General features: G+C 45.6%; 1 protein-coding gene across 1 annotated transcript in view; it reads left to right on the top strand.

Moving 5' to 3' along the window:
• POU2F3 (POU class 2 homeobox 3) overlaps positions 1–25,765 on the top strand; it is a 55,726-nt gene that overhangs the window by 11,785 nt on the left and 18,176 nt on the right. Inside the window, 1 exon segment of the mRNA XM_078379651.1 lies at positions 7,049–7,083. Within this exon segment, the coding sequence (XP_078235777.1) occupies positions 7,049–7,083 (35 nt within the window).

Here is a 25,765-nt window from a genome sequence, read left to right as displayed (position 1 = left end):
GCAATGGTTCCTGATCTTGAGTCCCCAACTCCCAGAAATCCTGGCAAGCACACTCAACAGCAAAGGCTTCTGGGAGTTTTAATCCAAGAACATCTGGGGACCCAAGGTTGGGGACCACTGTAGAAGACCCTGGCTATCAGAATTCCTGGAGGACAACTTTGAGAAAAAAACCAAGAATGAGAAATGGCAGGCCACCACCACAATCCACGGAGGGCTGGTTTTGTCAAGAGATGCTACTAGTTGCCAAAACCCACTGCGAATGTCCTTTCTCCTGGGTCACTGGGTATTCTGGCCTATCCCCCAAGATGTGATGATGGCCACTACCTCTAGGAGTTCTTGTTAACATCTTGCTCTGCTTTTCTTCTGGAAAAGCACTCTAATCAGCTTCTGTGAAGTTGCAGAAAACAACCCAGTCCATGGGTGCAGAAAAAGACAAGCTGCAACATCGGCAAGGTAGCCATGTTGACTGGAGGATTACGGGAGATATGTTCATGGAACGCAAGCATCCCAAACCCTCCTACATGCACACTGTTGTAAGGAATGTCTTTAAGTATATGAATAAATCTTGGCTTATTGTCCACCTCATGTGACTGATGTTGAGTGCATGTTTCCCGGCGTCTCAGTGAGAGTGTGGCATTTTGAAGTGCACTAGGCAGAAGGTCCTCCTGATCCTTTGGCTATTTATATTATCTCTCCAGCCCAGTTCCCAGTGGTCAGTTGGTCTTCTTTTAGGGATGCTGACTCAAAGCCCTTCAGGGGTCCCTTCCAGTTCTACAGTTCTATGATCCGATGAAAAGGAGAAAGGGAAGGGTGGGTGGAGAGCAAAAATTGGCAACTTGGGCAACCCTTTCCTGCCACTAAAGAGCAGGTCTTATCATGGCCAGCTGGACGCATGTCAGGGAGTGGAAAGCCCAGCAGAGCTGATCTTCCTGCAGAGTTGAGGGAATGAGGCTTAGGCAACTTCACGGAGGAAACATCTGTCAGTGACTAATCATCATAACACCGGCCCACACCCTCCACGCACAGAGGCACTTGGCCACTAAACAGAAAGCACTGGAGAGCAACAGTTGGAGAGAACTATTTTTTCCATGTCCTGCCTCTTTCATAGCTTCCCAGAGGCATCTGATTGCATCGATGATTACGGGAAAAGGGTTGCTGGATTAGGCTCTTCCTTTTTTTTCTTTTTTCTACAAACAGGATATGAGCACTGCTGCAGTTGTGATTTGTGACAGTATAAAAGATCTTAATGGCCGCAGGCACAATCTTCTAGGAAGTTCTCCTGCACAGTTGTTGTTGAGCAGGATGATGGCTTAGCGAAGCGACGCACTGGATTTGGGCAAATCACAAATTCTGAACTGAACTGGATCAATTTGTTTGAGTTCTGCATTGAGGCTGAACAGCCAGATTTGTTCCCAGCAAATTTTTGGATTGATTTAGATCCAGGATGCAAATTAGATCGGATGAGGTGGCTCTTGCACTAGGAAGGAATCTCAGTGACCACTGGGAAATGTAAGATGTGAAAGATGATAAATCTAATAGTTGATGCAACCACAGGTCCCCCTTATGGTTTCTGAATTTAGCTTGGTGTTGCAATTCGTGAAAATTGTGCTCTTGCTGAGCCCGTGTTCTCTCTAGTGAACGTGGATGGACAATTCCTCAGAGTTTTGTCATCTTGGCTCTTGAACATGTACTATTTGGGATTGCCGGGTGGTTAGCTGTGATGATTCATGGTGGGGGTTCAGGAGGAAGAATCCAGCAAAGATGTTGGTAGCAACATTTATAGTAATCTTTTATAGTAATCTTAGAACTGCAGAGATGAAAGGGACCCTACGGGTCATTGGAGGCCCAATGGGGAATCAAACTCCCAACATCCAGATCTGCAGCCAAATAGCTTTTGTTTGGTTCCTGTCTTTATATAGTTGTACCGGAAGTCCAGTTGCAATTGTCCAAAGCTAGCTCCAGATAAAATCTGCTCATCTTTGAGATGGCACAAGACTCAACCTCGTTTTTAATCTGGGGTTGAGATTTTATTAATTCTTTGTTTGTTGCAGTGATTCCTCCCTCCTTGAAAAATCTGTCTTCGTTCTTTTAGTGAAGGAAGGAAGGAAGGGATGAAGAAAGAAAGAAAGAAAGAAAGAAAGAAAGAAAGAAAGAAAGAAAGAAAGAAAGAAAGAAAGAAAGAAAGAAAGAAAGAAAGAAAGAAAGAAAGAAAGAAAGAAAGAAAGGCATGTGGCAGCTTCAAGATTAAGTCTAATTTGGCATGAATTTTCATTGACTTCAGCCCACTTCATCAGGTGTAATCCATGGCAGTTTATGCCAAATAAAACTCATTAATCTGCACATTGTCACAGGACCCATTGTTACCTGATGGGGCAGGCATCACTCATGCGGAATTAAATGACGTTCCCAATGGAGCAAGAGTGTGGCAGACTTATATTGGATGCATATATGCATTTATTCTATTTGTTTGTACCCTGTTGTATTGATAAAATCAGGTCTAGGAGGCTTCAGCAACAATGCCTGCCTCTTTTGCATTTGAAAAGGTGAACAGGTGTGCACCTTTTTGGGTGTGCAGGAGCTTCGCTCTTGGGGGTTGGAGGCAGCAGTAGCCACTGTTATTTGAGCGCCCTGATCCACCCTGGAGACAGGCTGTCATTGCATTGCTCCACACCCAAGCATTAGAAGCGGCATATTCATGGGCTCCCCGCTCCAGTTGCAAGTGATATGTTGTGTTATCGTCTTTAGCAGATCCCCATTTCACTGACTACAGCAACAGTGTGTACCACAATCAGCCAGTGAAGGCATGATGTCCTGTAAACCAGTGGTCCCCAACCTTGGGCCTCCAGATGTTCTTGGACTACAACTCCCAGAAGCCTTCACAACCACCTCTGCTGGCTAGGATGTATGGGAGTTGAAGTCCAAGAACATCTGGAGGCCCAAGGTTGAGGACCACTGCTGTAAACTCTTCGGTAAAAAAAAAAAAAGAAATCCCCTGAGATTATGGGATATTCTTGACCCACCCCATTCGTTTCAGTATCTGGATGGAGACTACCTAGCAACCATGTAGATTATTTGTTTAGTCAACTGGCCACATGATGAGCTGTTGCATGTGTCTGATGGAAGCTCCCTGGCAAGGCACTGGATTTGCATGCCAGAGGTACCGAGTTCAGTTTCCACTTACAAGGATCAGGTAACAAGGGTGGTTAAAAAAAATAAATAAACAGCCAATCTGCCTGAGACCCAGGAGAGACATGGCTGGTCAAAGCTGATGTAGAGGCAAGGAAATTCTGGAAGTTGTAGTAGAAAAGAGCACTTTTCATCCAAGCTCTGCTCCCTATATTCCATATCACCTTCCTGATGATGTGGTTTTCTCCATTTACATTTTGTTTACTGAGTTGCCTTTAAAAAAAAAAAGCAGGCAACCAAGCGGCCCGAACACTCCTTGACAAGACTCATTGTGTCGGTGGCTTCTGTAGCAGCACCTGATTGTGGTCGGACACCTGTCCTCTTTCCCCACCTTTCTCTTTCTTCCTCCCCTGCATTACCTGGTTGGTTGGGTTCCACCTGTCACATCTTGTCCCCGATCCACTGGGTGGGCAGCTGTGCTGGGTTTTGGTGTGCAAGTATTGTTACTGTATTGGTACCTGAACAAACACCTGGAAGAAGGAATGGGTACGTACGTGGTATGCATGCATTTGTACCATACCAGGAAGCACCTGAACAAACACCTGGGAGGACCTGGTGAGCAAAAGAGCCACTGGTCGAGGCCAGGGGTTGACATCTGGAGCACTAATTAACCCAGGGGCCAGGTTCATATTCTCCCAACCCACTCACCCGCTTTCTAGGGAAAATCCTGTACAATGACATTGATTGCCAAAGGATGGGAGAAGATGCTAGAAAAATAGCCCCATTGTGTCCTTAGTAGAAATGTACATTTTTGTGGAATTTAATGGAAAAAAATTTTGTTTAAAAAGTGGGCTACGAATTATTGAATGGGCATTAAAATTCGATGCATGCTTGAAGCAGCTGCACCTATTATGCAAGGGGGAAAGGGCATTTTATTCTGGACTCTGAGCAGGTTGGATGACGAGGCATGGGGGGAAGGGAACCAAAGTTTTGAATGCACCCAGCTCCCATAATCCCTCACCCTTGGCTACAACAGCTGGGGCTGATGGGACTTATAGGCAGCTCAAAACCTAGAGTGCCACAATGGAATGACACCAGTTTGGGCTGTAAAGAAAATAATAAATTCACAGATTAGGTGTTTGCAGTAACAACAGCACTTTTATTGCCGTCCTTCTTATCCTAAGTAAGAAATAGCACTGCTTTGGAAGGGGAGCAACAGCCAGTAAATTTAAATAGATTTCTCTTCTTGGCCCACCGTCGCCAAAGCATTAGCTCATCTGTTGGCTACGTGCTTGCAGGGACCCAGGTGCAAATTTCTCCCTGGCCACAAACCTCACTTGGGCGAGCAACCGCCTCTCTCTCGCTCAAACTTACCTTGCAGGTTTGTTGCGACAACCGGCGAGATAAGGGCTGTGGAGTATTTTGTTCCCTAAAGTGTTTTGCAGACGAGATAAATAGTAATTATTTTGCCCTCTCTCCGCAGAGGATGGCTGATTTCATCTGTGAGAATTGGGTTCCTGTCAGAGATGGCAAAGAAGGAAGGGAATTCCAAAGAATATTTAGAGGAAGTTCCGTGGCTCACTTAGAACTTTTTATTTGTTAATGGCGGTGGCTTGGTGGGAAAAGAGAACGTGTTAACAGTTGAATGGAAGTTGGAATTTTAGCAGGTGTAAGATAGCTCAGGGGTTTGAGGTAGAGGCCGACAGTTCGATTCCCCAGCGTGCCTCCTGGAAGAAGAGCCAGCCTGGGTAGCCTTGGGGCAGCTGCACAGTCCCAGGGCTCCCCCAGAAAAAAGTAACCCACTTCTGAGTCTTTTTTTACCTCTGTGGTTCCCCCCATATTCTTGGACTAAAACTCCCAGAAGCCTTTGCCACTAGCTTTGCAAGTCAGGATTTCTGGGAGTTGTAGCTGAAGAACATCTGGGGACAATCGTAATCCAGCCTGAATTGGCTCTGTGCCTAAACTGGGCATTTTTGTTTCCAAAGACAGGACACCTCTTGTTTTTTGGGGGGGGGCTGGGTCAGAGTGAATCCTGCAATTGAAGAGTTACTTGAAGGGGGATCTCTCCCAGAAAAATGAGCCTTTCTTGTGCAATCAAATGTGTTTTGTTTGTTTGTTTGTTTTTTGTTTTGGCTTTCTGATCACACTCGTAGTTTCTTTAGATATCTATACCCGATCTTTTAATTAGTCAATTACAAATTAAAATAAAGACCAGTATTTAGATCAGGAAAAAACAGAATTCTAAGTCCTCCTAAGTTTGGTGAGAATTACTCCGTGGCAGAGATGCCTAAAGCTCTCAGCCTAAATGCAAACTTAGAACCAGTAAAGCACAAAGTACTTTATAAAACAACAAACTTGGGAATGCAAGGACTGCTAAAACCCACTTCTCATTCATTGAGGTCTGAGCAAAATGCCATCAGTCGAAGGGCCAAATTATAGGAGGCTCCCAGTTAGAAGTTAACAAAACATTATCCCTCCAGTGGCACATTCCTTCAGAACTGCCCTACCTGACCGGTCAGCGAAGGCTGTTACTCCCTTCCTGTTGACCAATTACCTCCAAACAAAAGCAAACTCCTTTGCAACTTTTGGAGCTGCGGAAGCTTTGGCTCTTGGAACATCTTTAACTGCTCAAAGAATCTTGGCTTCTAATTGTAAAAGCTGCTTCCAGTGTAGTTTGTCTCTGAAATGATAGACAAGCTAGAGGCAGGGAAATTTATTTATTTATTTATTTATTTATTTATTTATTTATTTATTTATTTATTTATTTATTTATTTATTTCCTGGCCCCTTAGAGTGCAGGAGTACTTTTCTGGGTGGTTTACGAACAGTTAAAACAAACGACACAGAGCTAAATACAACATAAATACCAAAAACATAGTCTAAAATTATTCTACATTGGGAAAATAGGTCTTCTCTAAGGTCGCCATCCACCGCCTCCATCGACTCTAGGGGGCGGTGCTCATCCCCGTTTCCAAGCCATAGAGCCAGCATTTTATTTGAAGACAATCTTCCTCTGCTGTCATGCAGAGGAGGGGCGGGATTTGTATATATATGCATATACTGTATATGTATATGTATATGTGTATGTATATGTATATATGTGTGTGTACATGTGTATATGCATACACACACACATACATATAGATATATATAATATGTGTTATACATATACACTTATACATATATTTTGGCACAATGGCTAGAAACATTATTAAACAGATGAATGAACAAACAGTATATTCAAGAGTGAGTGTTCAGGGAGCTTGTTAAAGAAATAGAGGTTTTAACAGGTTTACATGGCTTTTTAACTGTTGGAGTTTTAATAATGTTACAGTTTGTTTCTTTGCCTTTTAACATAACTTTTTTTAAAAAAATCTGTAGCTGGCTTAATTAAATTTAAATTTTACTTTTATGTGTTTTAATTTTGTTGTGAGTGACGGGGGTGGCCCCAGCTCTGGGAGAAAGACATGATAGAATTTAAATAAATAAATGCATTTAAATGCCCAGGTTTCCAAGTCATAAGGATTTTGAAGGTTACGTCAGCGCTTATTTGAGCATCTAATTTAGAGTTGTAAAATATCCAAAATAATCTTTTTTTTTATTTCAAGGAAAAAGAAACAGAGAAAAATGTTTTATTCAGAAAAAAAATGGGAATTTTTGGACATTTTGCATCTCTAAAATTCAGTGATATCAAACCTTGAGTCCCCAAACGTTCTTGGACTAAAACTCCCAGAAGCCTTCACCACCAGCTGTGCTGGCCAGGATTTCTGGGAGTTGGAATTCAAGAACATCTGGGGACACAAGGTTGGGAAGCATTGATCTTATAAACCTTTCTCTCTTTGTTGCAAAAATATAAAATAAACTAATAATAACTGTACTCCCAAGTATTCTTAATGGTTTTTCTTTTCCATCCCACATACAGGAAATGAACGGAATGGCCTGGACTTCAGCAGGCAGGTAATATCCATCAAGCTGATTTCAAATATTTTTGTTTCCCCCTTGTTGTTGTTTTCATATATTCCAAAGAGATGTTGAAGCTGCAGAATAAAGGGACAAGCCTTTTTCTTGCTGAGCTATCTGAATAATAGCACTTCCCAAAAACTTGAAAGGCTGTCATGCAGAGGAGGGTCAGGATCTGTTGTTGATCATCCCAGAGTGCAGGACATGTAATGAAGGGCTTAAACTACAGGAAGCCAGATTTAGGCTGAAAATCAGGAAAAAACTTCCTAACTGCTAGAGCAGTACGACAATGGAATCGATGACCTTGAGAGGTCATGAGCACCCCAACACTGAAGGCCTTCAAGAGAAGACCTCTGTCAGATCTCCTTTGGTTTGTATTCCTGCCTTGAGCAAGATGTTGGACTCAATGGCTTTAGAGGCCCCTTCCAACTCCATAACTTCATGATTCTATAATTCGATGTGGGATCCTTCTGCACCCACAAGTCCATCATTCAATTCTTCAGTAGCTTACTCTTCTCCTGGTGAACGGGTGACATTTTCCCACCCACCACCCCAAGTTCTCAAATCCCAGCAGGCCTTCCGCTGGCATCGCTCAGGAGAGTTGGAGTAGATCTCTAAGATTCCTTCCAGCTCCAAAATTCTACCGAATCCAGATGGGCTCCTTGCCCACCGAGAGTCAAAGCTGGCTCAGGTTTTCTTCACTCTGTCTGGAGGGGAAACGGAAAATCGATTCCAGTCTTAGCTGTCACCCTTGAGCGTGGTCCAAGGTGTGAGTTCATCAGCAAGCAGTCGGGCTGGGATTCATCCTCAGTGAAGCTTTTGTTCTTATTCTACTTTTTCCCCCTTGGTGGTTTCCTCTCAACATGTATCAATATGTTGACTCACGCTTGTCTTAGAGATAAGCAACTGTTTGTTCAGAGAGACACCCGTATGATGTATCTGTTGACGGGCTAGACCATCTGAGGCAGATGGGGGTGGGTGGAGTGGAGGTGGTGGAATACTTGCATGCTCCCACACTTTTATTCCCAATACATACAACCAGTATGTCAGGAAAATATTTCCATACTGGCTTTCTTCTGGTCTTCCGGAGTGTGCCAGGAGTAGAGTTTGGAATTCATTTTTGGATTGTAACTCCCTAGGTGGTTGGAAGATTTTTGGACCCAAAAAAGAGGGTGGGTTTTCCTACCTTGCCCTTCCCCCCCCCCTCAAGCTGAGGTGACAAGATCACTAAGCTCCACATTCCAGGTTTTTGAGGATGTGCAATGGGACCCCTTCTTTGGTGAGTCCGCTTTCTGACCAGTGGGGTGATGAACCATCTCGGACTTTGGGTACTCATCGTGACAGTCCCCACATCCTGTCTCTTCAAAGGGACTCTTCTCTTCCCAAATCCAAGCACAGTAAAGCACGGGAATAAATACTGAACATACTGAGTCAAACGTCGCATGGATGGTGGGAGGAATACTGCAGTCAAGATAGCAGGACCCTGTACTTTCTCAGGAGCAAATGCTGTGCCTGGATCAGCATACAGGTCTAAAACGGACAGGGAAGGAGAAGTGCTGGAACTCTTTTTAGTGGGTATATTCCAGTTTTGGGGCTGTTGGCAAATACCTGGCCATGATCCAGCTTGCCATCCGCCCCAAGAGCGCTGCTTGCTTTGAATCTCCCATGGGGGTTAGCTTCCTGGAGGTGTTATGTTCTCCAAATGTTGGATTATAACAGCTTTTGGTCTGATCCAATGGCTGAAACAATGGCTGACAGTTGGATTCCAAAGGATCTCCTGTATGGAGAATTAGTGCAGGGAAAGCGCCCCAGAGGGAGACCACAGCTGTGATACAAGGATATCTGCAAGCAGGATATGAAGGCGTTAGGAATGGACCTCAGTAGATGGGAAACTTTGACATCTGAGCGTTCAGCCTGGAGGCAGGTGGTGCAGCATGGCCTCTCCCAATTTGAAGAGACACTTGTTCAGCAGGCCGAGGCCAAGAGGCAGTCCTGAAAGCAGCAAAATCAGGGAGCTGGACAGGGGACACATTGTGTTTGTCTTCAGTGTGGAAGGGATGGTCACTCTCGAATTGGCCTTCTCAGCCACACTAGATGCTGTTCCAAGACCTTTATTCAGAGCACGTTACCCTAGTCTCTCGAGACTGAAGGATGCCTACAAGAAGGTCTGATCCAGCAAGTTTGCTCTTCTGTGAAATAACTTATCATTGGAAGTCTTTTCACCCCTGGCATTTTCTGTGGAGCAAGTGGTTGTCTGGATGGTTCAGTGAGTTGACTATCTTGGCTGCAGAGCTAGAAGTTGGGAGTTCAGTTCCTGCCATGCCTCCCAGGAAGAGCCAGACTGGGTAGCCTTGGGCAAGCTGCACAGCCCCAGAAGAAGGGAACAGTAATCTATTTCTGAGTATGCCTAGAAAACCCTGGAAGGGTCACCATAATTTGGAACTGATCTGATGGCACATAATTATTTCTTAAGAGATGGTTCATGTCATAGGTAGGACTGTGCACTGATTTCGACAAGTCCCTAATAACTAAATGAATTGGACCAATTCGTACCAGTTTGTGTAAGGTCTGGCCTGAAGATGGATGACCTAAGTCAACTCTGGAGTGAATATGGATTTGAAAATTCATGTATATCTGAAGCATAGATCAAATTGGGTGTGACATAAATGGCAACACACTTTTTTAAAAAAATTGGAATTTAAAGGTACTTGATCTGCAAGCCCTGAAAATATCAGTTGGAAATCTGGCAGTTTTATTCTTATCAGAGCCAGTCGTGTTTCTGGATTTCACATCCATTGGTGCAAAAACCGAAAAATGAGAGCCGTTTTGGTTTCCTGGGGCAAGTCCACGGGAGGTGTACAAATCAGTTCACCTCCAGGGTTCAAATCAAATCAGATAGAGCCTAAATCATTCTGGGCTAAGTCAGGATACATTCCAAAATCCTGAAATGGCCTCCAGGTCAAATCAGTGGATCTGTGCATAACCCTAATAGCTGATGTCAAAACGGAAATTGTTCTCATTTCTGGACCGGTCTCCCCAGAAGTCCAGAACTATATGTGTGCTGCAGAGTCAAAATCGCTAGTGTGGTGTCATGGGTAGAGTGAAGGACTAGGACGCAGGATGGCTGGGTTTGAATCCCCACTCTTCCATGGAAATTGCCTGGGGTGTAGAACTGGTAAAACCACTCCTTAATTATCTGACTTACCTTGAAAGCCCTCTTAGGGTCGTTATAAGTCAGTTCCGACTTGATTAAGAACAACAACAACAGAGCCAGGATCAAGGTGTGGCGGGAGGCCCAGGAGAAAGAGGGAATGTTCAGAGGCCACTGCGCGTGTACTCCTGGTTTGGCCTGCCCAGCTGCTGTCTGCTGCTAGTTCCTGCTTGTTCCCATCAGCCGATGTAAACAAAGAGCAGTGCATTTCTTCTGATGCGTGCGGGTGGCGTGGATGGGAAGACATTACTGGAGTGTGGGAACAGTTGGTTAAGCGAGGGAACGAAGAGCCTCTGCGAACGTCTCTCTCTCTCTCTCTCTTTTACTGAAACCTCCCAGGGACTGGCTCCCGATGCCTTCGGTTGTGTTGCATCGGTAGGGACCTGGCACGCAGCACAGAAAGGCTTGGTTCAAGCTCAATTCAGAGGCCTCTTGCATTGCGCTAAAAGTTTCCTCCAATGGCGCTTCCCAGTCAGAGACCTACATCTGGAGTGGGATGGCCACGGCAGAACCCTGGACAGGGCTCTGTGGTTTGCTGGGAATTATGAAACTGGGAGTCAACGCCAAAGGAAAAAAAAAATAGGGGAGATGATGGAGGGCCATCCATGGATGCCAGTCTATGCCTATGTATAGTCTATGCCACTGGCTATGGGTCACCTCTTGTAACATAGGCAACATACCTCTGTACACCTGTGGCAAGGGAACACCATTATTCAGGGATTCCTTTAGTCCCCACCTGTTTCTGGCAAATGTCACTACATCTTGTGGCAGCGAGTTCCAATGTTCAACAACACACAGTGCAAGGAAGTAGTTACATTATATAGTCACACATTTAGCACAGAGGTCAGTGGGCTTTGCCTCCAGGGTTTGTGGTTCTCACTCTGGCTGAGCTGGAAGTCCAGGGAAATCCCCTATGGGGAACAACATTGTGCGTTCTTGGAAAACCAGCCCAAGGAGTATGGGCCTCATTGGGGCATGATGGAATTTCTGCCTCCTGACCCATATTCCCCTGGCTGTCAGCCTTCAGGCTGGATATGCTCCTTTCAGCCCTTTTGAAGGCATAAAGTACTAAGAGAGAGAGAGAGAGTGTGTGTATGCCTGTGTAATTAAATGCACATACTCAATTAATTCTTTGCAATGCAAAGTGGCTGTGCACCAGTTGATTTCAATTTTATGAGAAGTGCACTGGCTGCCCTTGCAGGGTTGCGTTGGTTTCCGTTGGTTGGGTCGCGTCCTCACACCATCTGGTGATTTACGATCTTATCCTGGAGGAGGATGCAGACCTGGCATGCATAACCGAAACATGGATCGGCGGAGAGGGGGGTCCCCCCTTAGCACTCATCTGTCCGCCCGGTTATGCTGTCCAACACCAGGGTAGACTGGAAGGACGGGGGGGGGGAGTCGCCATTGTTTACAAATCCATCTTGGAGGTTACTAGGCGCTCCTCGGTGGTAAAACCAGGTCTGGAGGCCCTCCACGTGTCGATAGGGGCTAGGGACGGTATTGGGATCTTGCTGGGCTACCGTGCTCCCCGCGACCCAGCCACTTCCCTACCGGAGCTGGTGGACTTTGTCTCTGCGGCACTACTGGTCTCCCCGAAGCTGTTGGTTTTGGGGGACTTTAACGTGCATGCGGAGGCAGAGACTTCCGGACCAGCTCTTGAGTTCTTGGAGACCATGGCCTTCTTGAACATGTCCCAACATGTCATCGGCCCCACCCACGTGGGCGGCCACACACTTGACCTGGTTTTTTCCTCCAGTTGGAGCGAGAGTGGTCCGATGGTGACTGACCTTGAGTCGGTCCCTCTGCCATGGTCGGATCATCACCTAATAAAATGTAACCTCAACATGGCCCTCCCCCCTTGCAGGGAGCAGGGACCTATTGTTATGGTCCGCCCTCGAAGGCTACTGGATCCGATTGGATTCCAGGATGCCATGAGAGGTGCTATGGCAGACCTGGCGGGCGCTCCTGTCGAGGTTCTGGCTGACAGTTGGTTCGCCGCTGCGGTCAGGGCTGTAGACATGATCGCACCTAAACGCCCTCTCCGACGCAGAGCCCGCCCGGCACCCTGGTTTAACCAGGACCTCCGGGCGCTGAAGCGGGTCAGGAGACGGCTAGAGCGCAAATGGAGAAAGGACCCGACGGATTATAATTGGATAGCTGTTAAGGTCGCCACTAACCTTTACCTGGCTAAGGTAAAGGCTGCCAGTCGAGCGTACTTCGCTAACCGGATAAGCGAAGCGTCTAACCAGCAGGCGGAATTATTCCGTATAGTGCGCGACCTATCCGGAATTGGCCCGGGTGATGGGCCTCCCCCTAGTCTTACTCCGGACCAATTTGCAGCATTTTTTAAATTTAAAGTGGAGGCCATCCGCCGGGACCTGTCTCCTTTTTTGAATACAGTGAGTCGAGCTGAGATGTCCAGCGCTCCGTCTTGCCCGGTAATTTTTGACACATTTCAGCCTGTCACGCCTGATACTGTCGCCAGGGTGCTTGATCGCTGTCGTGCCACCACCTCCTCCCTTGACCCCTGTCCGGCCTGGCTAATCAAAGCAGCCAGGCCTACAACAACGGAATGGGCCACTGCAATAATTAATGGGTCTTTCCTGGAGGGCCGATTTCCATCTGCCCTCAAGGAGACACTCATTAGGCCCATTAGGAAGAAACCAAGTTTGGCGGCGGACACAATTGGCAATTATAGGCCCGTCGCCAATGTTTCTTTCCTAAGTAAGGTGGTGGAGAGGGTGGTGGCCGACCAGCTTCAGGCGCACCTGGACGAAACAGATGCCCTGGATCCGTTTCAGTCGGGCTTCAGGCCGCGCCACGGCACAGAAACGGCATTGGTCGCCCTGTGTGATGACCTACTGAGAGAGGCCGACGGGGGCAACGTGTCCCTGCTGGTCCTCCTCGACATCTCAGCGGCCTTTGATACCATCGACCATGGTATCCTCCTGGGGAGGCTCTCCGAGTTGGGAATTGGGGGCCTTGCTCTGGCCTGGCTCCGTTCCTTCTTGGAGGACCGTCCCCAGAGAGTTCAGCTTGGGGAGAGTGTCTCGGCCCCGTGGAATCTCAATTGCGGGGTTCCACAGGGGTCGATCATCTCCCCAATGTTGTTTAACATCTATATGAGGCCGCTGGGTGGGGTCATCAGGGGGTGTGGAGCTCGGTGTCATCAGTATGCTGATGATACTCAGCTCTACATCTCATTTCCACCTTCCGCAGGAGATGCCGTTCTGTCCCTCCAGTGCTGCCTGGGGACCGTACTGCAATGGATGCAGGAGAACGGGCTGAGGCTGAACCCGGACAAGACGGAGGTACTAAGGGTGGGCGCCCCCACAGTCGGGGGCTTGGGAAACTCCCTCTCTTTTGGGGGGGTGACCCTTCCTGCTAAGGATGGGGTCCGCAGCTTGGGGATCCATCTGGACCCCGCGCTCACTATGGAATCCCAGGTGGCGTCGGTGGTCCGAACCGCCTTCTACCATCTTAGGCGGGTAGCCCAGCTGCGGCCCTATCTCGATGTTGGGGCGCTCACCACTCTGGTGCATGCGCTCGTAATCTCAAGATTAGACTACTGTAATGCGCTCTACGTGGGGCTGCCTTTGAGGCTGTTGCGGAAACTTCAGGTGGTGCAGAATGCGGCGGCCAGACTCCTCAGCGGGGTGAAAAAATTCCAACACATCTCACCCACTCTGGCCGCATTGCATTGGCTGCCCATCAGATTCCGCATCGACTTCAAAGTGTTGACGCTTACGTACAAAGCCCTAAACGGTTTAGGGCCTCGATACTTGGCGGAACGCCTTCTACCACCAAGATCTACCCGTGTCACTCGCGCGAGCCAGGAGGTGAGGCTGAGGAGCCTAACGCCGAGGGAGGCCCGGAAAGAAAAGACAAGAAATCGGGCCTTCTCGGCGGTGGCTCCTCGCCTCTGGAACAACCTTCCCCCCGATATTCGCGCGGCCCCCTCGCTCGGTATTTTCAAAAAGCAATTAAAAACATTGATGTTTCGGCAGGCCTTCCCTCCTAATTAATTCCGATCCCCTTCTCTTTTCTTTCCTAATGTTTTAACCCAACGGTTGAAAGTTTTTATTATGTAACTCTTTTGTTTTTATAGTGTCACCCCATGTTGTAAGCCGCCTAGAGTGGTCTATCGACTAGATAGGCGGGATATAAATAAAATAAATAAATAAATAAATAAATCTGCCTCTTGCGTTCCTCCTACCCATCTCTTGGCTCCATGTTCACTCTCTTCCTTCCTGGTGCTGACCCTTCTGTTCCACCTCTTTCTATCCTTTACCCTGTAGCCCTCTTTCCCCTTAGAATGCAGGCGTAGAACCCTTTGCATTACAAGTACCAGTCTGTTTGGTGGGTGGGCTAGCCATGAGTCCTGCATCCGAGCAGACGGTCCTCTCTTTGAGGCACCCTGCCATGGGGTAGATTTCCGTGCAAAAGAATCCTCGGTTCCAGGGAGAGTCAAATTGTGGTCCACCAGACAGTGCTGGACTACAACAGCCATCATTCCACACCCCTGGCAGTGCTATCCAGCCTTGTCGGGAGCTGCGATCTGACAACATCTGATACAATGCATTTCCAAATCAAGATAAAGAACCCATGAAATGGAGGGCAAGGTAGAGACCTTGAGCTTCCCGATTCATCGCCCGTTCCTGGACAAAAGATTAAGCAGATGTTCCCTGACAGCATCTTCCCCACTAAGAGTGAGACATGTGGACATTTCTATACCAAAAAAATAGTAATAATAAATACTAAATTTGCATTGATACATGTCAGTGGCAAAGAGTTTTGTCATCCTTTCATGACCAATCAGTCTTATTTGGCATTAGCCTTCTTAGATGTTATCCCAGTTCTTCGAATGGGATGCAGTCTATGAAGGTTTGGGCCAAATAAACCTTGATCACCTTTAGGCCACGATAACATCCTTTGTTGGTTTTGCTGCAACAGACAAACACAGCGGAGCTCCACTCCCATAAATGTGTGAAGAACCTGCTACTAATCAATCCAAAAAGGAATCATTGAACCCGTTCTTGTTCCTTGGCAGTTCTTGCCAAGATGAATTCCCATCCAAGGTGGGGCATGGCAGCAGGCAACCTGCGCCCTTGGCCCAAGGTGACTTCAGACAGTTCTCCTTAGCTCTCTAGCTTTTCTTTTTGGAGCATGTTCTGTGCTTCTGGGTCTTGAAGGGAAAGGGAAGGATTCTGAGAATGAGACCATCTTCTGTGCTGGAGAAGAGCCATGTTGGAAGACGCAAAGTGATAAGGAAGGAGGCGGGATAGGGAGGGGATGCAAGAGATAAGAGCTCCGAGATGGGAATGGGTGCGGTCCTGTCAACCTTTGAAGGTGAAGAGGAGAAACCTGAATTTAGTGGCTTAGGCAGAGGGACAGGCAGGGCTGACAGGTGGGCAGAGGCTGGCAGAGAAAGGAAATCCCATTGACAAGCATCCAGTGTCTTCAGGGTGACCGACTGACTTGAAAATATTGGACTGACCAAAGAAAGAGTCGCCATAGAAGCAAGACCAGCCAGATTTCAGGAAAGAGTTGTGACTCTCAAGTTGCCCCAGAATTTCATTCAAAAATGAAGTTGGGACAAGAAAAGCATAGGAACTTTCATAGGTGGGCTTTTCACACATCACTTAGAAACTAACTGGGGGCAGGATCTCACCAGCATTAACCACTTTTCAAAGTCTCATTGACCGAAGTCAACCTTTAGATGACATCACGTTGTGGGCCATGAGGTTGAGCTGTACATTGAGGGTGGGTTAGTAGCTCCTTGTATCAGTTGAATTGGCTCGTTTGGTCTCAGATTTCATCCTCTTGATGTCCCACCACCAATGAGTCCTCTAGATGGCTTTAGGAATTTGCCAGTCTCACTCTCAGCATCTTCTGTATCATCAGACCCCAGTGTCCACTGTGGTTTTGGGAAGACGAAACAGTCATGATGCCTGTGCAGCAAAGATCTTGGGCTGAGTGGAAAAACTTCCCTGTGAATTCTAGTTCCTGGACCTTGAAAAACTTCCAGATAGAGGCCAACCAGCATGCTCCAGGGCAGGAACATATGCGTGGGAATGGCCTAAGGAAAAGAGGCCTTTTGGAGGGTGCCTTTTCTCAGCGCTTTGGCGATGTGCAAAGTAAAGAGTGTGGGAAGTTGGTGCAATATTGCGCCATAGCCCTCGGTGCAGCACTCAGCTGTGGTTTACTCCTGCTACTGTCCTGCTCTAATTAGAGCACGCAGTCAACACTTCCACAGGAACCATGCGCAAAATTACATTCCTGATGGCTTATACCCTGAGAAGGTGTCCTTGTATCTCCAGGTAGAGAATGCTCAGAAGTGGTTGACCCTCCTTCCCTTCTTCTCAGGGTGGCCTCCGATTATGCAAGTGTTCCACAGATGCAATTCAAAAAGATTTTTTTTCATCTGAGCAATACGGATCAGAATATATAAATAGAGAATATGCTTATGTACTGAAGGTGAGCCACCACAAAGCGAAGCAACGTAATTAGCATGCTGAGTCCTCAGTTTCCCTCCTGCTTTCTGTGCCTCTTAGCAGCTGCTGTAATTCTCCCGTAGAAAGACATTTGTGCTTCTGCTGGCAATGTGATCAAGGCAAATCAGGGATTGCAAAGGCAGAAGATAGAATTGCGCCATCTAATCAAATTTGTTTATGTAGCATCACAAAGCCAGATCAGAGTGAGGGCAGTTTCATGACCCATTTCATGGACTTACTTATTTGTCATTTTATAGCGCCTTTTATTAGGTCTGAGGCAGTGGAACTTGTCCATAGAAACTCACATTTTTTTTAAAAAAATGTTAAAGTTAGTCTTTAGGGTGCCATCATGTTTTTGTCTCTTTTTTTACTTTTTTTTTAATTTGTTTTCACCTATTATTCTGAAGGGAAGTCCCCCACCACCACCATTTTATACCTATTTTGCAGGTCCATTTGACTTATCATCACAGGAATACACTAGGGCAGTTTTATGGGGAGGAGGGGAAAAAATCAGAAGGTTAATTGTTGCCTTTCCACTTCAGGACTGCCCTAGTTTTTATCAACGGCTGGGCTACAGGAGTAACATGCTGCATTTCTTACTCATGATGTTCCTTTTATTTTTATTTTTTGGCACCTCATTGATTGTGCAAGTTAACACACGTCATGATGGTAATTAGAAAGCTGCTATTATTCATGAGCAATCGCTGTTTTATTTTATGATGTCTGCACGAGGGGTGGCTTTGGAGGGAGAGATATGTCTAGTGGAAAGGATTTGGGGAAAGGGTGCATTTATGGGAAAGAATCTGAGCTCTCTGCCATACCAACATTTCCCCCTGTGACCACGTTCAAGTCTCTCAGACCTGTATTGCTTTTGATACATCAAATAGTCCTTCTTTGTAGCCGTTGCTAGCAAATCTTTGGGTCCAAATCCTGTGTCCCTATTAAAAACAAGCTCTGTGGGTTCCAAGTCACAAATTAAGTCCAATGGGGGGGAGAGATGGACCCCAGCACAGAATGGAATGATTCCATGATGACCTAGGGCCCAACCTGTGCCTCAGCTAATAACATGAGTGACCTCTAGCTTTTCTTCGTTTCTTTCCTCTCCACAAAATGCTAGCTATTTTCATTTATTCTTGAAGTGTGTGAACTGAGAGGGTAGAGCAGTGGTTCCCAACCTTGGGTGCTCAGTTGTTCTTGGGCTACAGCTCCCAGAAATCCTGGCCAGCAGAGCTAACGTTGAAGGCTTCTAGGAGCTGTAGTCCAAGAACATCTGGGGACTCAAGGTTGGGAACCATGGAGGTAAGAGGGACATGATCTTTCTAGCCTCGGGGTGATATCTGGGTACCAATTATCTCTGATTCCAAGATTTTCTGTAGTTTTAGAACCATGTTAATCAATGGACATGGTGGGGCAGCTGTATGAATTTTACAGATACGACAATTAAGGGCCAGGGGAAGTGTTGATTCCCCTCTCGTGCTAATTCTGACGACTTCCTTGGAGTATTAGCTATCCATTGTGTAGGAGGGGTCAGGGTGAAAAGCACAGCACAAAACCAACGCAAGTAACAGTGACTTGGTGTGCAACGAGAAAAACAAGTCATGACTCTTCAACTTGTTGCTGAAAGTTACACCACTTAGCGTTATGCCAGCGTAAATAGCTACGAGAAATGTGACTTGTTTTACTGTAGGAACAGTATTTGCAGTCAACAGTATTGCTACAATTTTAAACTACTAATGGAACACTTATGCTTCTTGATTTCCGTCAGCTTTCACCAATACTACTGCATTTTTTCAGAATCCATGTAACATGGACTGCAAATGATAAACAGAATAACAGAGGGCCTGTCAAGATAAAAATACTTGTTGAAGCAGAGCAGTGGACTTCTCGGTTCCATCATGGTGGGCCCAAGTTCTTTGAAACCATGATTGGTGGGATATAAGAGACAGCAAATGAAAAGAGGTGTCATTTTAGGTAACCTGAAAGGTGTGTTCATTTTGCAGAGCCGTTTGAAACTAACTGAATGGCCACAGTTCCAGCCTACCTAATTCTGAGATTTGTACCTTGGCAAGGGATTCAGCATTCTGTGTTAAATAGCTCTTGTGTATTAATCTGAACTATGGCAAATAATGCTGAATACCATACTAGATGACCAAGTCCAGAATTCAGTAATGTGGAGCATGGCGGTTAAAGAAGGCTCAAACGACACTGACTGTGCAGTGTTGTAGATACTGCCTCACTGCGCATTAGCCTAGGACATCATCTTCCCCAAGTTCTTCAGAAAGAGAATGTTGTCAGGTCTTGAGCGTTAGCTGAAGATTGGCGAGAAGGAGAAATAAATGAGACATCCCACTCCATCATACATCCTTCTCCGGTTCCCTCTGTGCAATTCATGCCACCCCCTGGTTCCGGGCTGCCAACAATGCTTTGCCATGACTTCCCTATTAATCCCTTGAGATTGAGCCTCAACACAGCTGGTGTTGCTATTTCTGGGGGATATCTTCATGAGCCAGTTGGATGTCAGATCTTGATGGATCACTTACAAAACAAGTTTTTTTTTCTTACCATTATTACCACCATTATTATTATTGGTCACATTCTTCCTATTTCGACTTTCCCTCTATTGGTAAGGAAGAGCTGGAGCAGTAATTACAGGCAGGTTGGGAGATGTTCTCTCTTCATCATTCTCCTGTCTTGTGAAATGTTTATGAAACACCTTCCTCAAACAAGTTATGCAAGTGAGCTTTGATCCTTTTCCATTACCCACCGTTTGTTGTTCAAGTATATATTTTTCCCATCAGCCTGAGGTGAAGTACCCATCAATCATATATGTCAAAATGACCAGAAGAATCCATGCTGGTATTTTGTAGAGGAACAGAATCTGCTACCTGGTTGCCCCCCTCTTCCTTTTTGATTTGAAAGATTCGAGATTAGATTTTCTGATGTCTTTGGTTTCAGAAAACTGGTCAACATATCCTGGAACATAATCAGAAGTTATAAGATGGTAGAATGCATAGCACCATTTTGGTTTGAAGTATTCAATTCTAGCTTCAAATGCTACTCTATGGTGGGGAATCCCCCTTCAGGAGGAAATCTAGCACCAGAAGGGGGAGAAAGAAAACCTATCCCAGCTCTGTACTGGCTTTCTGCAGTCAAGATTTTTTTTAATGCAAAAATGTCCAGTACAGATTTTACTATCTCATTGCATTTATTTATTAGGTATATAATCCATAGGTGGGATCATCTAAGATGCAGTAGGTCACTCTAGATGATCCAGGTAGCTGAGACCTAAGTGGGGTAGGTGAAGCTAGAGTCCCCATGGATTACTTCAAGAAGATCCCCTTCACGGATTGCTGCCTTGTCATGGCGAAGGGGCTTGAGTAATTCAGAGAAGCTATGGGCTATACCGTGCAGGGACACCCAAGATGGACAGGTCATAGTGGAGAGTTCTGATTAAACACAATCCACCTGGAGCAGAAACCTTTCAACATCACAGTAATCCAAGTTTATGCACCAACCACCGACGCTGAAGAGGCTGAAATTGACCAGTTCTATGAAGACTTACAACACCTTCTGGAACTGACACCAAAGAAAGATGTTCTTCTCATTAAAGGGGATTGGAATGCTAAAGTAGGGAGTCAAGAGATAAAAGGAACAAAAGGAAAGTTTGTCCTTGGAGTTCAAAACGAAACAGGGCAAAGGCTAATAGAGTTTTGTCAAGAGAACAAGCTGGTCATCACAAACCACTTTTCCAACAACACAAGAGATGACTCTACACATGGACATCACCAGATGGGGCAATATTGAAATCAGAAGCACTATACAGTCAGCAGAAACAAGACCTGGAGCTGATTGCGGCTCTGATCATCAGCTTCTTATAGCAAAACTCAAGCTTAAACTGAAGAGAGTAGGAAAATCCACTGGGCTAGTCAGGTGTAATCTAAACCAAATCCCTTATGAATACACAGTGGAAGTGAAGAACAGATTTAAGGAACTAGATTTGGTGGATAGAGTGCCTGATGAACTATGGATGGAGGCTCGTAGCATTGTACAGGAGGCAGCAACAAAAACCATCACAAAGAAAAGGAAAGGCAAGAAAGCAAAGTGGCTGTCCAACGAGGCCTTACAAATAGCAGAAAAGAGAAGGGAAACAAAACGCAAGGGAGATAGGGAAAGTTAGAAAAAATTGAATCCTGACTTCCAAAGAATAGCAAGGAGAGAAAGAAGGACTTCTTAAATGAACAATGCAAAGAAATAGAGAAAAATAATAGAGAAGGAAAAAAACAGAGATCTGTTCAGAAAAACTGGAGATATTAAAGGAACATTTTGTGCAAAGATGAACATGATAAAGGACAAAAATGGTAGGGACCTCACAGAAGCAGAAGACATCAAGAAGAGTTGGCAAGAATACACAGAGGAATTATACCGGACAGCCCAGATAGTGTGGTTGCTGACCTTGAGCCAGACATCCTGGAGAGCGAAGTCAAGTGGGCCTTAGAAAGCATGGCTAACAACAAGGCCAGTGGAGGTGATGGCATTCCAGTTGAATTGTTTAAAATTTTAAAACATGAGGCTGTTAAGGTGCTACACTCAATATGGCAGTGAGTTTGGAAAACTCAGCAGTGGTCAGAGGATTGCAAAAGGTTACATCCCAATCCCAAAGAAGGGCAGTGCCAAAGAATGCTCCAGCTACTGTACAATTGCACTCATTTTGCATGTTAGCAAGGCTATACTTAAAATCCTACAAGATAGGCTTCAGCAGTATGTGGACCGAGAACTCCCAGAAGTAAAAGCTGGATTTCGAAGGGGCAGAGAAACTAGACGCCAAATTACTAACATGTGCTGGATTATGGAGAAAGCCAGAGAGTTCCAGAAAAGCATCTACGTCTGCTTCATTGACTACACAAAAGCCTTTGACTGTGTGGACCACAGCAAACTATGGCAAGTTCTTAAAGAAATGGGAGTGCCTGACCACCTTATCTAACTCCTGAGAAATCTATATGTAGGACAGGATGCAACAGTTAGAACTGGATATGGAACAACTGATTGGTTCAAAATTGGGAAAGGAGTATGACGCTGTATATTGTCTCCCTGCTTATTTAACTTATATGCAGAATACATCCTGCAAAAGGCAGGACTGGATGAATCCCAAGCCAGAATTGAGATTGCTGGAAGAAATAACAACAACCTCTGATATGCAGATGATACCACTCTGATGGCAGAAAGTGAGGAGGAGTTAAAGAACCTCTTAATGAGGGTGAAAGAGGAGAGCGCAAAAAATAGTCTGAAGCTCAACATCGAAACAACTAAAATCATGGCCACTGGTCCCACGACCTCCTGGCAAATAGAAGGGGAAGATATGGAGGCAGTGACAGATTTTACTTTCTTGGGCTCCATGATCACTGCACATGGTGACAAAATTTAAAAAAACCCTGCTTCTTGGGAGGAAAGCGATGACAAACCTTGACAGCATCTTAAAAAGCAGAGACATCACCTTGCCAAAAAAGGTCCACATAGTCAAAGCTATGGTTTTTGACAAAACTTTGACCAAACTCTGGGAGGCAGTGGAGAACAGGAGGGCCTGGCGTGCTCTGGTCCATGGGGTCATGAAGAGTCGGACACGACTTAATGACTAAACAACAACAACAACCTCAAGACATTGTCTGGGCCTCCTTTTTCTAGCATCAGTTCTGGAAGAAAGGCATCAGACCTGATCTCCCTCAGTGATCTTTTGCTCTGATCTAGTCGTTGTAACAAAGGATGCCAAGCAAGTCAATATTCCTTGTTCCCTACAAGGAGTGGTGCTGATGTTGGCTGGGCTATAGGAGATGGCTGGAGGTGGATACAACAGCTTAGTAAGAATCAGGAAGCATGAGGCACTGATAAGGTCCCATTTGCCGTTATTAAGCCGATGACTATAGCCTTGATCTTTAGTCGGAAGAGCTACAAAAAGAGTTCCTTTTCCACCCATCTGATTAGTCGTTTCTTCAGCTCTCTCACCAGCTGTGGCATCATCAATTAGCCTTCAGATTTTCAAACATGAGCACAGTAGCAGTGTTAAAAGAGAGCAGAAGACATCCTATCAAATTGCATCTAAGATGAAGGATAACAAAAACAAGGCAGACATTTTCCAAAATTAACACTGGCCATTCATCACAGTTGTTACCAAATGGGAAAATTAAAGAGATGCCATTCATTTTATATCAAACCCCAATTATTTTAAAATTGACTAGGGTTGATAGTAATAGTAACATGGTGTTTATTAATCTGGTGTGGTTCTATGTGAGCAATAGATTGAAAGCCAATTCATGTAAATGCATTTGACTTAGTTCAAATTCACCGTTTTAAAATCATCATGAGTTAACCAAAACCATCAACTTCTCATGGGTTAGTTTCTCCATTTCAAAATATCTATCAAATCTTAAGGAGGCAGAAAATTTTTGACAGGGTTTTCATCAGATGATGATATGAGTTCCATTTCACACTTCAAGACATGGCAAAGCAGCAGGGTCTCATAAAATCCTGATGTACAGTCCTCTAACTGAAGGGCACATGGTGGGACGTGGTGGCGCTGTGGGTTAAACCATAGAAGCCTCTGTGCTGCAAGGTCGGAAGACCAGCCGTCGTAAGATCAAATCCACCCAACGGAGGGAGCTCCCGTCGCCAACCTAGCAGTTCGAAAGCATGTAAATGCGAGTAGATAAATAGGTACCACCACGGTGGGAAGGTAACGGTGTCACGTGTCTAGTCACACTGGCCATGTGACCATGGAAATGGTCTTCGGACAAACGGTGGCTCTACGGCTTGGAGACGGGGATGAGCACCGCACCCTAGAATCGGACACGACTGGACTCAATGTCAAGGGGAACCTTTACCTAACTGAAGGGCAGCACAGTCCAACTCCAAGTTAAATGTAAAAGACAGGATTCTATCAGAGAGAAAACTGTGTACAGCAGTCATCCTTACCCCTTCTGTCACTTTATCCCTTTTGTAACTGATTTTGTGACCAGCGCTTGACCAGCCATGTAGAAGCTCTCCACCAAAGGAGGGGACAGCTTGCTCCGCTCACCGTTGGGCCCATGGTTTTTCCCAACTGGATCCCCGTCCTATCACTGGAAGAAGGAAGAGCAGCTGCTGCTTTGTGGTGGCCTTTCCGAAGGTAGAACTTCGACCACAGGCTGAGCTGCTCCTCACCGTTCCTCTCCTCCTGCTCACCCCCTTCATCCACTGAGACCTACTTTCCCAATGCTTAAAGAATACCATTTCTCAAAAGAAAAATTATTTTCTGATCCTGTGTCAGTGGCTTTTCTCTAACCCAGCTCTATAACCTCGAGGGGGCCCTCCTTTCATTCTGTGATGCATTCAACCCACACCCCAAGGTCTGCCCTAGAACCTAGCGCAGATTCAGAACTACATACTTTGCATCTGTGACCAAGTCTCCATGCTTTTCATGGCCTGGGTGACTGACCTTTGGGGGGGGTGAATTTTGAATACTTAGCTGCTGGCTGACAGCAAGACATTCTGCATCTGCAGCTTGCCTCATGCTGCAGCTTGTGGAGATGGTCAAAGTATACTTCAGCTGCCAACTTTCACACCTTTAGAGACACCCAGTTATTGAAAGTACAGGAGTCGTTTCTGGCCAAGGAGGCAGCGGCCTTATCGGCAAAATGTTCATCTCCCCACAGAAAATCTTGGAACTTAAGACTGGCAGGGAAGGGAATTTACTATGTCCTGGTGCCTAGGCTAATTTGTCTTCAGACAAAACCCCAGGGAGCTTAACAAGATTTTAAGGCTTTGTTCCGTTTATCTGCATATGGATTTTTCTTTCCGATCTGCATATGCAATGGGTTTAAAAGAAGAAGAAGAAGATTTGGCTCCAGAATCCTGCTTTTTGTGCTTGGGTTGCATTTATATAGTTGATAATGCATGAAGGTGAGCAGCAAGAGTTGAAAATAGGGAAGGAGAACACCTTGAAACCAGAACATTCTCCGGTTTTTGGTCAGCTTCTTCATTTCTAGTTCTCCATGAAAATGTGGGGACCCTGAGTTTTCAATCGGAGGTAGAAATGCTCTGCTTGAAGGAAGGTTCAAAGAGCCCCAGCTGGCACCCCTTCGTCATGCCAGCTTTGCCTCCTCTTCTCAGGTGGTTCAAAGACGAGAGGCAAGCAACACACCCCATTCGGTTTGGCTTGTTTTCAACCCGTTCTGTTCTGGCAGCGGAAAAAATTGATTTCAGTTTGGAAATGGCTTGCCTGCCTTCCACACTTGGGGCTGGTTGGGATCCTGCCGTTCGCAGGCAAAAAGGTATCTTACTCCCCGAGAGGACCTCTTTCTCCTTCCACCGGTGGCTGCTTTTGGATTGGCTTTGTGGCGTTGGTTCAGGCAAGGATTTATGCATCATGGGGCGCTTTTTTTGTGGGGGATCGTCATGAATTTGGCTACCAAGACAGGCCAGGTTCTTGTTCATTACATTGGTTCTGGGAGGTGAGAAGCTCGAAAGGGAGAACTTTTTAATTTGTCCCTTAGTTGGTTAAAAGTGCTAGATTGAAAGGCTGGTGGCAGGCAGGACAAGAGTGGAACTTTTCCATTTTCAAAATGGAAAAAAGAGGGAGCAGTGAGCCACAGGAATTAGGAATGGAAATGATGGTGTTCAGTTTTAAAATTGTTCCTTTTTATAAACCTGACAGTCTTCTGATATGGTTGTTCCAAATGTTCTTGAGCCACTTGTACAGTATTTTCCAGGTGGGTAGGTAGCTTTCTCTGCATTTCAACATATTTCCATGTGCTCAATTCTACATCCAAGATCTTTTATATAATTAATATGCTTAATGTTGTCTGTTGTAAAACATTTAACACTTCTTGTCTCCCTCTTCTGGTAAGAAGATGTATTAAAAGTTTTGGAGGTCGTTCAAGCCAATGTAGTTTAGTTCAGTTCAGTTCAGTTTAGTTTGAGAGTGTAAGCTTCCAGGTTCTAT

Source organism: Pogona vitticeps, chromosome 8, assembly GCF_051106095.1.
Source record: "Pogona vitticeps strain Pit_001003342236 chromosome 8, PviZW2.1, whole genome shotgun sequence".
Taxonomy (NCBI): Eukaryota; Metazoa; Chordata; class Lepidosauria; order Squamata; family Agamidae; genus Pogona; species Pogona vitticeps.
This window is presented reverse-complemented; position numbering and strand designations above follow the sequence as displayed.